Here is a 17,212-nt window from a genome sequence, read left to right on the forward strand (position 1 = left end):
CAGTCACAATGCGATGCAGGAATTTCTTCCGTCTTTGCCTTTCAAGCAGCTGTTCACAAGCAAACAAACGCCGTTCAACATCTCTCGGCTTCAACTCGTACGGTACCCAATTTCCTTGCTTCTAAATCATTCCTATGGCTTTGAGGCGTTTTGAAATGGCTTGTTGAGTCACTCCCAATGATCGTGCCAATTCTTCTTGATTTTGACACGAGTTTTGATCAAGTAATGCCTCCAATTCTGCATCTTCGAAAACCTTCTTTCTTCCACCGCTATGCAGGTCTTCGGCGTCAAAATCACCGTTCTTGAAGCGTTGAAACCACTTACGACACGTTCTTTCACTAATAGCGGCCTGCCTCACCATAAGTATTTGAGAGCATTCGATGAGCCTCAGCCGCAGATTTCTTCATATTGAAACAGAAAATTAAAACCTCCCGCAAATGACGAGAATTTGGCTCGTAAACTGACATTTTCAATCGAGAATAACTTTATGATGCAGACACAAATCGACTAATGTTTCTATGGGGTTATGTTGACAGATGCCCAAGTTTATTGTATGACGTCTATGATCTATTTATTTCGACCACCATTTACCGCTAAAGCAATCTATAGGAAAACGATGGAAGCAAAGTTGTACACCTAATATATACCAAGTGCAATATTTGTTAATTATATCACAGAATTGCATGCGAAATTTGTGGAAAATATTAATATCATTAGTTAAATAAATGTTACGCAAAAATTTATGGAAATTTCATCTACTGTTCAATTCCATCATTCTTGTTGTAAATTTCCAAAAATTTATTTGCTATAACTATTTATTAGAAAATGAGAGTATATTATATATTAAAATTTATTAATAGAGACTTAAAACTAAAAAAAGGAGAAACAGAAAGACTGTTATTTTGAGTGATAAGTAAATAATTTAAGACTCGAACTAGACCGTTTGGCATTGATTTTTATAGTTTGTGATATGATACACATATACGGTCTTATAATCTATTATATTGTTTAAATAATTTAAATTTTTAGATTCTGTTTGCGTTAGTTACGCAGTATTTTATTATGTTTTATGCATATGCATACGCGTATAATATGTATATACATATGTATTCATACATAGATATACAGGGTATCCTATTTTAAATAATCCTGTCAAATATCTCGAAAACTAAACCCAGTAGACAAAAATGTTTCAGAGTCAAAAGTTGTTTGACTCGAAGGGGGACATAAGATGGTGCCATCGATTTAACCTTGAATAGTCCTCTGAAGGTCACGTGAAGGTCGCCTTTAATTTTTTAAATGGAACCCCTTATTTTTCATTGCACATTCTTACAGCTCATCTCGAGAGCTTTCCAAAACACTATAATTAAGTTACTTTTCGTTAAGTACTAGTTAAGTTATAAAGCAAGATCGGGACTGACCCGAGCCGCCGATCGCGCGCGTAACGCTGAGCCTCAAGAGCGTCCGTGACAAATACGTTAGGCCCGTATCTTCCATGAAATTTTTAATTATTTAGCAAAACTTTTTTTGCTAAATAATTATTACATTTACAAATAATAACTTATATATTTATGAATTAACGTACAAAAATTTATTATTAAAATATTAAATTGTGTAAAGTAAGTACACAGTGATAATCATAGCACATACAACCATTTACTTTATTAGGAACCCTATTTCTTATAATTTATAAAGAAATAAATAACATCCACATACACATTTTTAGAAATATTAATATTTATTCCCTAAAGTTTAGATGATATTTATTCTTTTTCACTGTTATAACTTAACTAGTACTTAACGAAAACTAACTTAATTATAGTGTTTTGGAAAGCTCTCGAGATAAGCTGTAAGAATGTGCAATGAGGAATAAGGGGTTCCATTAAAAAAATTAAAGGTGACCTTCACGTGACCTTCAGAGGACTATCCAAGGTCAAATCGATGGCACCAATCTTATGTCCCCTTTCGAGTCAAACAACTTTTGTCTGAAACATTTTTGTCTGCTGGGTTTAGTTTTCGAGGTATTTGACTGGATCATTTAAAATGGGACACCCTGTATATACATATATGTATATATAAAGTAATGCTTTATAAATTATATGATATTCTTTACATATTCTTATATAATACTTTATATTATAAGTTATTCGTATTAATTTTCTGTTTTATTTGCTGAATTTTTATTTTGATATACTTCACAAGCACAATACCAATTTTAGTAAAATGTTTTAACAATTTGGCAATTTGTTGTTTATTTTAAATCTTGTAATTATATATAATTTGTAATACTATTTTTATAATAAATACCTGTAAACATCTTTAAATAAATTTTATATTAAAATTTAATAATAACGCAAAGAAGTAATCTCTGATATAAGTGAAAGCAACCTTTGATGACCTGGCTTGTGAACATTTTCTCATGTGCAATACAATTTCGTAGAATTTTTAAATGGTCTATGAATTATGAGATATAATGATCTATTATTATACTTTTTTCATTCTAAACGTGCATGATTTGTTAAAAAGTATGTCTGTCTATTTTGCATTTAATCGCGTATTATTTATTATTTATATTTATTATGTTATATTTTTAAATATTTTTTTCTCAGATTTGCATAATGCGCATTAATCAAATTAAATCAAAAACATGAATCAATCAGAGAGTCGTATTAGCATCTTAAAATGTTATGAGACGGTCTTGAAATAAGAACAAATTATAAATGTCGGCCTTAGTATTTAGGCTATAACTGATCGAGGATGAATACACATTTGTATATTTTATATTTATCAAGTTATATTTTTTTAACGTGGCTTTTGTAGTTTCACGCACATGTACGCACGTACGCATGCGCGTGTATACAAATATACATACGTATATATATATATATATATATGTGTGTATGTATATACACACATAAACATAAAATTAATAAAATTAGTTTTATACATATACAAGTTAAATTACATTTGTTTACACACAAACACTAATCCTATATGTAATTTATAAGTAGAAATAATATCTTGATCAGAATATATTATTAACAATTATTGATATTGTGAATATAGAAATGTTATTGTTTTCTAATTTTCTTAATTCGAGTTATTCATTAATTTATAAGTATTTTTACATACGCTTTTTATTAAGATTTTACTTACTATATATATGTAGGATCATAATTGGATAATTATCGTATACTTATAATAATTGTAATTATACAATGATTTCAATAAAATTGTGTTTTGAATGAAACAACTTAGAATATTTAATCAAATAATATAAACAATATTGGGCTAATGAGAGTCACAAAAGTTTTTTCTATTCTGCACGAACTACCGCAGTTGTGACTCTCATTAGCCCAATATTGTTTATATTATTTGACATTCTCGAGAGTTATAATTAAAGTTTATTATATTTAACCAAATTTTTAATAATTTATTTTCTAGTATTTATGTTTATAATACTGTATTATATATAGATATATTTTTCATTTTGATTATATAAATTGCTTTTCAAATTAGAACCCGCGAACAATCAGCAACATGGTGATCTTTTAGTCATCAGATCAAAGATGCCGACATCGAGTAAACCTACTGTGCTTTCTTATACTGTGTCACCGTTTCGCGTAAAGGAGGTACGTCTGTGTCTCGCGTAGGGATGTTTGATACTTTCGGTTGCATCGATATTTTACATCGATATGCATCGTAGACCACAGTTTCGATACTTTAAAATATCTAGCATGAAAGTATCGATATTTCAATATCGAAATACCGATGTTACTGTGTAAAAAAATCAATTTTTTGCAAAATAGCGCGATAGACATCATCTTTGAGGTTATTCCGATCTTTTTATTTAAAAATCATTTTCTTTCACCAAAAGGGCGATTTTCAAACAATTTTTAATATATCAAGATGCCTATCTCCCATCTCTATATAATTTTCTCGTCCTGATTAATGCAACGTAACGCAAGGTAATTCCTGGTTTATACTTTTGGTCCTAACACTAAAATCTTAGAATTCAACCAATGATTCATTGGTTACCGCGTCTCATTTTGCCGCGCGGCAAGCGTTTCCTCCGCGTCCAGTGTGCAGGAGCCATTACATAGGCCGGTATTCATAGCGAAACAGTGCAATACTACTTTAAACAACTCGTTTCGAAAAAGTTCCACATTACTCGGTAACTCAAACCTCGAAACTCAAAATCGACATTTTCAAGATGCCAATTCAAATTAATAACATCAAAAATATCGACGTGTCGATACGTACGAAAAGTATCGATATGTTGAAATTATCGAAACGAAAATATCGATGAAAAATATCGGATATCGGATTGAAAAATATCGATAAAGTATCAGGCATTCCTAGTCTCGCGCCATAGCTTAGCGCCGAGACACTACCAGTGTCTCCAGATTTTATCGATATTTTAGGAAAAAATATGCATGCGCATTGGCGTGTGCGCATCATATTCTGAGATCTGCACTGGTATTTTCCGTTCTTCATAAGCGATGTCATGATAAGTGTAGTTTCTGATTCTATCTTCTAATTAAAAACATCTCTACGTTAAAAGGTCAGTATCACAATTAAAAATAAGAACTATACTGTGAATTATATAGTGTGTCAGTATCTGTGTGTGTGTTCAGATGTAAAACTTGCACCATATTAATCTCCAAAATATTAAAACTTATAAAGAAAAGTCATCGATACTGTAATAGGTCTCCTAATGCGATACTCCCTTATTTTTCAGAAATTAACTATTGTACTTTATTAATATTAATAAAATCATGATTTGTTTAGCTAATTAATGAAGTACAAGCTCATAATTCATATATTTGTGGCTTATTTATATATCAAATTAGCTAAAAATGAATTCTACGAATGCGAAAACAAAATTCTTATGATTTTCTTTTGCAAATTGTGTAGTTTAAATAATAGTGACTATATTATTAATAATATTACGTCGTTTTAAGTGCTGGTAGTTTCCTAAATCAGTTTTATTTATATTATTTTTTCTTTTATTTTTTTTATAGTACGATTTAAAATTTAAAATTAGGGTACAGTATAAACCGCCACACCTGTCTGTAAAACAGACCATAACTAACTTAATCCTTATAATGTTTATAGTGTCAAATAGCTCTATTAGAACTGAAGGCAATCGTGCATATGTGGAAAAAGTTTTGAAAAACTATCGCGTTACATATTTGTATCTTACAGAACAGCATAAAGTAAATATGCATATAATTCAATAAAAATGTTTTATAACGAAGTGAAAAGATTCTGAAAAATCTTATATATATTCATTTATAGGTATTTTATATAGATAATTCCTGTAAAAGAAAAAGAATAGGAATATGTAGCATTATTGCCTACTGTATCAGTTTTGGAGCCCATTTTGTCAGACTCATTTTTGCTTATCTTACGAAAAAATTAATTATTGCAAAATTGCAAACAGTATTATAAAAACTGCTTATACCATCTGATAAAAGACACTTTTTAGTTTGCACTTATGTTTTTAAAGTTTTGTTTTTACCTTTTGTTTAAAAAATATTGTCTAAAAACAAAGTGATATGTCAGTATCGGTAACTTTTTTCTAATATCAACTTGTTATCTTTTGTCTTGATTAGATTAAATAACTATGACTTTGTTTAACATTGGTAAATAAGGATGTATAGTAAATAATGATTTATTGTGTTACACTGTGTCTTTTGTTAGAAAGTAGCCAAAGTTTGTCAAATTTGCTTTTTTTTTAAGGAGACATATTAAAATTGGCATATCTTAATGACTGTTAAAATATGTCCATCTTACGGTTATCCCAACCAAATGTATTGATGAGCGGAAATTATCATTTCTGGTTATGACAAGCATAGCGTTTTTTCCCATGTATATTAAATTATGCGTTAATGACTTCTTGATTCATACGATTGATAGATAAGAAAAACACAGGCACACAGTCGTATAGATTTTGCACAATTCTTCAATAAAACGATCAGAAATAGATATCTGTTTTTTTTTATCCTTTGTGCTTAAAAACGTATAGGATAGATTATAAAATCCAGGCATGCGGAACACCAGTCTTGTATCGGATACATAATCGTGTTCAGGAACTTATACTCATGGTCGAAGTAAAAGTAAAAGTCCTAGTAAAATTTGCGATATCGTTGAACGAAAATCAATGTGAATGTAACGTAAGGTCGATACGAGCCGAAACATTCCAGTTTACGCGCCATGTCCGGGTTTTTTTTCTTCGGGTGAATATAATCCTCTGATGTCAAATCTCTGCAATGTAACATAGTTACTGATGCTGGGTTGGTGAAATCTATTTAGTTTATGATGAATAAAAGACTAATAACTTATAATTAATTTCAATTAAGGAACCAAAAATCTTATTTTATCATAATTATTTTTAAAAAATATGTCTAATTTTTAAAAAAATATTTGTATTCTAAATCGCTGCTAAATTTTTTATTTTATCGTATTAATTTTTTTATTTTATTAAAAACTAGATCCTTAAGGGGGGAAGCTGGTCTAGAGCGCGAAAAAATGGGCATATTTTATGAATTTTTTGTGACTCAACAAAAGGATCAACCGAAAATCTGTGAAATAGGTTTTATAATATAGGTTTTAAAGAACAAATACAAATTTTTTTTTATGTTAATTAATTTCAAAATGGCGGCTGTCCAGCATTTCTCCGAAGACGCCTTTTTTTCAGTAGGTCCATGGCCGAAGACGTAACCTCCTTAATTTTGGTCCTGGAACAAAAAATAAAATTTTTTTAGTTTCTATATAACAACAGCAAGAGACGTACGTAGGATTTTTTCGATATTTTGTTTTTTCGCGAAATGGTGCACGTTTGAATAAAAAGTTAAAATTTTCACTATAAAAAACGACATAAAATTGTTGATTACAAGAAAACTATGCAATATAAAAAAAAAATCCTACGTACGTCTCCGGAGAAAGGTATTTCGAATGTACTGTCAAAATTTCGTATGGATCGGTGAAGATTTCCTCGAGTTATGTCTTCGGCCAGTTCAAAAAAAGTGATTTCGAGAAAAACGCGTTTAAAGTTGTAAGTACTATAAAATCATATTAAATTCGTATATACCTTTAATCTGCGATGCCTGCGCCGTACAATTGTCCTTCTACATCACCTCTTCGGCTTCTTTTTCCTTTCGGAAAGCTTTCAATTGCATGCGGGCTTCTTTTGCGCCGACACTGAGTGATTGTTCCGCTTTCTTGATACGGTTCGCATCTATATTCGTGTACACATTGTAACTGTTTGGTCCAATTTTCATCTTCATGACATCGAATATGTGCAAAATTGATCTTAGTCCATCGTTGAAGACACATGAAGCAATACTTGTAGCAATATCCACTATCACTTTGCCAGAATTCATAAAAGCGTCGTGAGAAGAGCGTCCTTTTCAACGGTCGACTTTCGGTTTACTAACGCTTCACACATTTTCTATACATATATATTACTATTAGAGATCCCTATACACATTCCGGGACATCCGTATATTCTAAATTCATCGGAGGGCAATCCCTTCTCTCGACTGCCGGTATACCTGCACCCGTACCCAAAAATTACAGCGCGCGCCGGGATCATAAAAGGCGCTCGGGGCATCCCTGAGACCCGCTGCCGCAGAAAATTTGGGCATTTACACATTTTTTCCGGCATCCATCTTTTGGTATGTTATTTTTAAGATCCTAAAGCATCTTTTAAAACAAAAAAAAATTTTCGATTTTTTTCAAAATTCTAGACCGGCTTCCCCCCTTAATACGTTTGTATGATATAGCGGGGAGCACAGACTCTTGCATAACGCATAACACGTAATGCATAAGAATATGTACCAATCGAAGTTCTATTTATAAACTTCTTTCAATTTCTGTTAATTTCTCTGTGAGATCTTTAATAACAATTGACTATTCGCGACAAATAAAATAAAACTCCACTTTGAAAAAAACAACTATTTGCTTCGAAAATTCCATTATCAGCGGCATATAATTAATTTATGTTATGACATCGATGTGTCATTTATATTACGCGATAGATCTCTGTACATTTGCTCAGCAATAAAATTTATGCAAAAACTTATAAAACATAATTCTTCTGTTTTTTTTTAACAAAAAGAAAATGACTATAATCTGCCGATGAAATATATTCATTATAGGGAGCACAGACTCTTACATAATGCATAACACGTAATGCATAAGAAAATGTACCAATCGTAGTCCTTCGTTTCCTTCCTTTCCATGAAATAAAGAACTCTGATTGGTTCAATTTCTTATGCCTCATGCGTTATGCGTTATGTAAGAGTCTGTGCTCGCCGTTTAACGCAAAACAATCGCGTGAGAATCATCGAATCACGCTGTTTAAATTGAAGGAAACATTCTTTTTTATATAAGCTTGGTGCTCTGTAAAATTCTAATTTGCGATAATATACAGATTTTATCTATTTGGACATGTTTGTTTATATGATATATTAATCGTTACGCGTCGAAAAACAAGTAAACAAATAAATAAACTTTTATCGATGTTTTTCGATTTCGAAAAAATATGCGGAAAATTTTCTCGGAATATCGAAAAGTAGCTACTATCTTTTTATTAATTCTTAAGTTTTCTAGGATTACAGTCCCGAAATCGTGCATCAGTGTAAAATTAGAATAGAATAGAACTTTATTATTTCAGCTCTTACAATTGCCAAGAAGGGACTTAGTGTACAATAAATCTCTTAAGGAGGTTGTAAGGGCATAAAACACATATATTAATATTTTCGCTTTAAACAAACTACATACATGTGAAAGTTGTGTTCATAACATTCTGGTTTTATTGAGCAACACATTTTTATAGGTTATTTATTTTATTTGTTATTAGTTTTATTGTTATAAACAAAAATTGTTAAAATAATAAGAAAAATCTAAATGTTTTTATATAAATATATTAAGTACTAAACATGACTTATGCAAAGTTTCATTGAGATTCACCATTAGTTTATAACAAATAACAAATTTTATTTATTTACTGAACAATTAATGTCTGCATCTCAAGATAACTTTATAAAAATATTGTTGAATTCCTAGAGTATTTATATAAAAAAATTGAGATTTTTATCATTATTTTATAATACATTTTCATATATTTATATTAGAGTACAAATTTAAAAAATATTACTACTTATTTAAATAACTTTTGATCCAGATGGTCAATTGTTTCTATTTTTTTTTGTATTATTATTAAATGAAATTTAGAATAGTCTGTAATTTTTTCAAGTAGTTTTTAACATATTGCATTTGCCTTACAACTTCCTTAAACACACTCAGCCTTCCACACCGCAGATAAAAAAACCTAACCTATTTGACTCTATCTTTATTTCTTATGCGCTACGCTGCAAATATCTTGTTCCTAATTTTCTGTTCTTTCCTAAGTATTTTGGTAGCTACTTTAATCTATCCTATCACAGTTCCGACTATCACAGTATAGATTCCTTTATCTTATAATCTATAAATATTCATGCATTGCAGTCTCACTAAAATTCATAACATACTATATAAATATAAAAATATATAAATACATCGGATAATGTAATACAATATAAACACATAAAAATATCTCCTAGCATTTCTAACAGTATACTTTACGCAGCCAGACGCAATCTTGTTCCACTACCTACAAAATATTACCATGTCAGTTACCTCGATTATTCTCTCTTCATCAATTCTGTTTTTTCTAATCTCTTTTTCCCTTTCTCTCTTTAATTTACTTCACATTTTTCTGAATCTAATTCTTCGCTCCAAAGTTTCCTCCATATTTCTTCCTTATCTTCTCCTAAATCCCTGAACCAACTACACATTTTTTGACATTCCTCCACATAATGTTCCATGCAATCCATCTCTATTCCGCACAATACGCAGCTCCTATATTCCTTATCTCTAATTAGTATTTATTTCCTTCCTCCATCTTCTCGCATCTAAGTCTTATACCTCATCGATGTAAAATTTAATATAACGTGTTTACGAGTTACGATAGGCGAACTTGTTGGTGAACGATCGAAGTAACAGGTTTTTTAATGCGATCGGAGAAAGCCTTTCGATTTTTTGAAACAAAATCATCCTCGGGGATGTACGTATGACTCATTTCTTTCAAAGTTCATTCTTGAAAATACTACCATTGTGCATTCAACATTAACATAATGAGTAACTCGACAGAATTAATCAAGTATACAATTAATGGCTATACAGAGTCAAACGCTGTTTTTCGGTGCGTAAATTATGTACAATATGTCTTTAATACAAATTTGAACGTTTCGGTCCCATTGTTTGGACCATCATCAGCGATAATATAATATACAAAAAACTAACTACTGTTGGAAACATTAGGAACGAAACGTTCGAATTTGTATTAAAGACATATTGTACATAATTTACGCACCGAAAAACAGCGTTTGACTCTGTATAGCTATTAATTGTATACTTGATTAATTTTGTAAGTTTTATTAAACATAAGGAGTCGTTAATTCAATTAATTTGTTGATATTTTATAACTCGACAGACTTATCATGATGACCTTGAGAACGTGAGAGCCGTCCTCGCGTCTTCGTGAGATAGCGTCTAATAGTAAATTTAGAGCATACTCATGAGATTATATCTACATATGAATGTACGTCTGCAATTTTACTTCTCGACCTTTGTTTCTACAGTCAGTTATTAGCTGCGTGAATATTGCGTTAGAAATTCTTTTGCGTCGGATGTTATTACGTAAATAAATTTACTTCGTTACAATTCCAATTGGATTCGCCGACTTTATATATGAGTTGCAAAAAGTGACTAATCAAAACGCGGTTGAGAAAATTAAAAAATATACTTACGTCATTTCATACTTTTTTGAAATTTATCTATGTAAACTGAAAAAAACTGAAAATACAAAATCGTTGTATTACAGTTGTATGTGTGACGATTCTTGTGTCCGTTTTTATTAAAATGATTATAACGCCAAATATATCCCTCCGATTTCATCGATGTATATTGTTATTCATTACTTGTTGTTGATACTTTTATTATATTACGTTGAGTTATTTATATGGTACACGTTTACACTTATATAATTTAATGATGGATCGAAGGAAAACATCTTTTTATTATGTTAAAAAAGTAATTAATTTGTAATCGAGTTTGTGATAAATTAATTTCTTCAATGTATTGACATGCATAAACATCAGTTGGAGTTTGATCGATTTTATCAGTTTAACAAATCAGCATATGTTTTCATTTTCTTTTTGCATTAAACTTTCAAAATCGTATTTCGTTTATTAAAATAAAGACTTGCGTCATTTGCATTGTTCTTTCTTTTATTCCGATTTATTATTCGCATAGATATAGGTCATGTAAAGTATCTAACTGCAAATTCATTTTGTAAAATTACGTGTGTATTTATTATCTCAATTTTTACGCAATACTCTTATTGTTAATTTTTTAGTTAAAATTTACACTTATTTAGCGCATAAAACAATAAAATATTTAATGCAACCCATCATCTGCAATGCAAATATCATGCCAGTTCAAGCATAGTTATTATATGCCTTTCGCTTTTTAATTTATTCGATTGTCCTGATTAATATAGATTAATTAATTTCACATGTTCCAGATTTACAATCACATCGATCCTTATTTTTTATCTTGCATCATTTTACATAATTTTTTTAAATATTTAATGAAGTTAAATCTTAATTGCATAGAAAGCAAAGAATAAATGAGCATTAATCATAACACAGCCACACAAAAAAAATTTTGGTTCTGACCTGGGGGTCTGACTATGTGTATCTTATGTTTTTGGGGTCTCTGAATCCGAATCCGAGGTCCATTTAACCTCATCAGATCAGGATTTTTTTCTAACCTAAAAAAACCAGTCGGATTACAATTTTTTTAAAACATTGATGGATTTACATGAAATTTGTTACTTGTTTTTGAGGTCGCTGATTACGAATTTGATGCTAGATTTTAAAAATGCAAAGTGGCGTATCCAATATGGCGGACACATTTAACAAAAATTCATATTTTTTTGAAACTTGGTATCTAAGGGTCTTCGGGGTCGCTGATTACGAATTTAGAGTCAGAATTTCCAAATTACAAGTAGCGGATCCAAGCTGTGAAACCCTAGAACCCTTATAAAGTTACTTTACCCAATCATCAACTTCACACTAAATGACTTTATCTTTACATTCATTTAACTAAGGTCAGTTTTTTAAATCATTGTACCGTCGGCATTGGCATTACCCGATGTACACCGCGGGGAGGTTGCGCGATCGGATTTTGTACATCATGTAGCCCTTAAAAGGGCTGATTGATAAAATAATAATGCCGCTCATAAAAGGCATAATATTTTAATGGTTCTCTTTTTTTGAGCTATATCGAGTTCTTTTCTCTTCAAAAGATCTATGTAAAGGATTTCTTTTACGTTTGTTGTTTTGTTCAAGTGATTCTCTTTTGAGCATCCAGCAAAAATCTGCCAACATATTAACGTCCCACCGTCCCTGATAGCGAGTTTCAACAAGTTTAATGTCTTGGTGGAAACGTTCACCCTGTTCTTCACTGAAGTGCCCCAGGTTTTCAGGAAATTTGTCAAGATGAGAGTGCAGGAAATGCAGCTTCAAATTCATCAAGCATCCTAGTTCCTCATAGTCATTTATCATCTTGGCCACTATTTCTTTGTATTGTGGACTTTTTCGATTTCCTAAGAAGTTTTTTTCTTGTATGTGACTTTGATGTCATCATTAATTTGTTTTCGCAATGAACTAACTTCGTACTTGCAGCAAATGTAACAAAACACATTACGATTACTATCGCAATCGTGACATAGACTGTTACTTTTTCTTGTCGAATTGTACTCTACATTGGCCAAGTTTCCCACCAATGAAGAGCTGCAGTTGCTGGATGATGACGCCTGAGAGCCTGCTTTCTCACCCTCAGCCGCCGATACTGGGGTTCCGAGTCCCTGCATCGTAACACGTTTCCTACGTGGATCTGCCATGACGGCATCAAAGCCGTTATCCAGGGACTTAGCCGGATAGCGGACAATCTCCGTTGCCCACCGTCACCACGTGGAGGTGCCCTGGATGCAGATACACACAAGACAAATTTCCTGAAAACCTGGGGCACTTCAGTGAAGAACAGGGTGAACGTTTCCACCAAGACATTAAACTTGTTGAAACTCGCTATCAGGGACGGTGGGACGTTAATATGTTGGCAGATTTTTGCCAACCTCAAAAACAAGTAACAAATTTCATGTAAATCCATCAATGTTTTAAAAAAATTGTAATCCGACTGGTTTTTTTAGGTTAGAAAAAAATCCTGATCTGATGGGGTTAAATGGACCTCGGATTCGGATTCAGAGACCCCAAAAACATAAGGTACACATAGTCAGACCCCCAGGTCAGAACCAAAATTTTTTTTGTGTGGCTGTGTAATCGTTGAGGAACGTTAAAAATATAATTTTAGAAATTAAAAACGCGAAATGTTAAATAGACTCTATTTAACATTTTGCGTTTCTAATTTCTAAAATTATAATTACTATTTAATAGAGCAAAAGATGTTGTGAGACAAACAACAGTAAAAATTCATTGTTATGCATCAATTTTATACTCTTGAAATGAATTAAAGAATGAAAAATGTTTTTAAGATGCATTTGAATAAAATGTTTGCAAAAATATTCTCAGAAAAGCTCACAAAAAAATTGTTCACATGATTTAAAAAAAAAAAAGAAATATTAAAAAGACATTTTTTAATTCTTTTTTCAAAAACTGATCATTTTTGTTTATGGTAGGGGAGACCGGGAACAAATGTAACATTTTAACTTTGAAGTGTTATAACAGTTAAAATACAATATTTACATTTAAAAAAGTATATACCTTTAGATGTAGAATTTATTTAGCTACAAAATTTTCTTCGATTCAATTTTTCAATGTAACTAGAAAAAAAGTTATGTTTGTTTAAAGACTATGAGGAATTTTGTTACAACTGTCCCAACCCCTGGGACGATTGTAACAGTAGAGAGGGACAATTGTACCATACTATTTATAAATAAAATAATGGTTATTTTACTGGTTTTATTAATAAAAATACATAATAAAGAAAGGTTCAAATAATTCAAATAAAATAAAATAAATCAGAAGAGCTACGAGCCAAAACAAAACAAATTTTAATGTACATATGATACAGTTGATATTAAGTAAAATAAAAATAAAAACAAAATAAAAATATGTTTACATCAACTAACGTTTCGACCACCTTCATTTTCAAAGTTATAAACAAGTATGTATATGAAAGTGGTTGACTACAATAGATTAACATAGATCACTAATTATAGAAGTATATGAAAATGATTAAAAATAGACCTTCGTTGTTCAGGCCTGATTTCAGTTTTATGTAGTCGACGGAAGGTAGATCCTGAATTTACGCCAAACATTCAAATATCGCTGAGTATCCAACAATGAATAGATGTAGTTGTCAAAAAATAAATCCTGGATATACGCCATGGTTCGATTACAAAAAGTATTCGCCAAATATAAAAAAGTCGCTGATAATGCTATTAAAGTAAGCCGAAGTAACAGTCCTTCTTACAAAATCCAGATTCTACAGTATAAAATTGAATAACTGACCCTAGGTCATCGATGTTATTATTGTCCCCTAATGGTATTTTATGATATTCATAGTAAATTTTTAAAATATAAATCTAGATAAAAATCAACTTAAATGTGAAAAGCATCAACACAGATAATTATTAAAACATATTAAGATAATACATTATATCTTTGTTATAAAGAAAAAAAAAATATTTTGAATTTTGTGTACGCAATGAAAGTTACTTGTTGCATGAAAAAAGTAATTTCTATTTCTGCACTCGTGCACGTTCCGCGAAAATTAGCATGTAACGAACGATTCAATGCCTATCTGTTTATAGAATTTTACCACGCGGCCATATACATAGATATATCTGTTATAGTTTAAGAAATATTGACGATGTTACTATTGCCCCATGTTACTTTTGTCCCCGGTCTCCCCTCCTACGTTTATTTCTTAGGCCGGATAAGCAAATTAATTCTCATTATGCGATCAATTTGCAAAGTACAGAAACCGCTTTCTCAGCGCAACGAATGATTCTACTACATTAGTTTTGTAATTACTAATGTCAAAAATCCAATAATTCGATACTTCTCGATCGTAATGTGGGGTAACAAAGTTAAAAATTTCAGAAAAATTCCGCCACGACTGTTCAATAACCAATATAACTAATACGGTCGTCTACATAAAACACAAACAATTTGATATCTTCTCTTTGTTCTTTTTTGCATACGCATCTTACAGTAATGTAGTTCAGTCGAAGTAACGATTAAACAAACCGGTTTTTTATGCGATTATCCTTCGTCTTTGCATTTAACCGGTCTTGCCTAATTACTTACTCGTTAAAGCGACAACAAGTTGACCTGTCATTTGCAAATAACAATGTAAAGCTTTTATAAATATTGTAACGTCAGATTGTGTGTATGGTATAGATGGTCAGATATATGTACATATACACATACATGTATGTATATTACAATTTACATTACAACTTTTTAATAAGAAGATAACGAAATCAATTTTTAATAAGAAGATAACAAAATCAATTTTTAATAAGAAGATAACGAATCATGTCTTATTTACATATATATGCGTGAGCATGATTCTTTCTCCAAAAGAGAATGTATTATATTAATTATACGGAACGTAATAAAATAAACGTGACGTCTTTAATATAAGATGGGGCCAATAGTTAACAAGATAATTGGAAAAAAATTATCTGACAGTCTAGATTTATCTCGTAGTAATATATGTAGGTATATCGCATAAACTTGTTTCTGATGACTTTGTGAAATAATTTCTCTGTAGCTGTTGCATATTTTCCTGTAGCACTATCAATAAGTCATCACATTTTATCGACTTTTTTTTTAATTGGCTCTGCTCTTTTTTTATGCAGAGTATATTTATTCTTTTATTATTGCTTAAATACTTATTCAGTTATCTCGATTAATATCATTAATTCTTTACATAAAAACGGTATTTTAACAAATAATTAGCACATTTTAGCCATAATTAAATCCTAATTATAAATTATTCTGACACACATGACCCTAATTTATCGTTTCAGGTTGAACCAATAAGGCATGTGAGAGCGGGAATCATCGAGAACGACGAAAGCGAGTGTGACAAATTGCATCTGTAGTGAGCAAAGAGAGAATTGAAAGAAAGTGCAGTGAACGTGCGCGCTCAAACGTGTTCGAATGGTATCTGAGACATTGTGACGTTTCCCTTCTTTATTTTTTATTGTGTGTATGCGAGCGAGTTTGTCTTCCGAATCATCGCCTTATCTGCATTTGCCATGACCACTCCGACGCCTTGTTCGCCGTCGCGGTCTTCTCTGAGCTGCTGCCAGTTCGACCATAGCAGCCAGGACGACATGCGAGACTCGGCTATTATAGGCAACAACAATTATTTCCTACAGCAGGAGAAACACTCTTTTCCAAAGAGGCCCGAACTTGACCTGACGTTCCGCGATATACGCTATCGCGTTAAGGAATGGAGCATACGCAACTTCTCAATCAGTAAGTATAAATAATATATTAATGTTTGTATAAATAGTATAACACATCAGTTAGCACGAAAATAAAAGTTTTAATAATAACAATAAAAATATAAGTATTTAAAACTCGAATGGACAAGTGAGAGTAACTCCGCGGGTTTTCTTTGCGTTTTCTTGAAAAGCTCGTTCTTGCAATTTTTTACATTAGTCTCGTACGTTTCAGGTACTTTGAGCCATTTTTAACGAATAATGTTTGAATGTTCGTGATTAACTTTTTCGCATAGTGTTCATTTCTGGTTCGCAACGAGTGTAATCTCAAATTTCCTAGGTCGGGTTTTTATTCTGTCAAAATTAATTTTTGGAATAACATTGTGATTAATAATTTTATATGAATATTTAGTCTTTAATTGAAATTTTGGATAACTCACCAGTTGTTTGCTAGAATGGGAAGTACATTTTGTTTAACGATGTTGTAATTACAACATTTTTCAGTGCTTATGATTATCTTTAAGTCCTCTGTTGCGTTAAGGGATGCTAAACCGATTACCCAACTCAATCAAGGTCGATAGTACAGACTTTTTTAATTCCAATTTCGATAATAGTGGC

General features: G+C 31.2%; 1 protein-coding gene across 3 annotated transcripts in view; it reads left to right on the plus strand.

The window, feature by feature from the left end:
* LOC108763872 (ATP-binding cassette sub-family G member 1) overlaps positions 1–17,212 on the plus strand; it is a 70,708-nt gene that overhangs the window by 26,617 nt on the left and 26,879 nt on the right. For 2 of the 3 annotated variants that reach the window (XM_018511791.1, XM_018511792.1), the window contains one exon: positions 16,175–16,628. In XM_018511791.1, the coding sequence (XP_018367293.1) occupies positions 16,406–16,628 (223 nt within the window). In that variant the 5' untranslated portion in view covers positions 16,175–16,405. Of the gene's footprint in view, positions 1–13,217; positions 13,261–13,324; positions 13,398–16,174; positions 16,629–17,212 lie in introns of those variants that run through there. The other variant, XM_018511794.1, reaches the window with a different exon arrangement.

The sequence above is a fragment of the Trachymyrmex cornetzi genome, unplaced genomic scaffold, assembly GCF_001594075.2.
Source record: "Trachymyrmex cornetzi isolate Tcor2-1 unplaced genomic scaffold, Tcor1.1 scaffold387, whole genome shotgun sequence".
Lineage (NCBI taxonomy): Eukaryota > Metazoa > Arthropoda > Insecta > Hymenoptera > Formicidae > Trachymyrmex > Trachymyrmex cornetzi.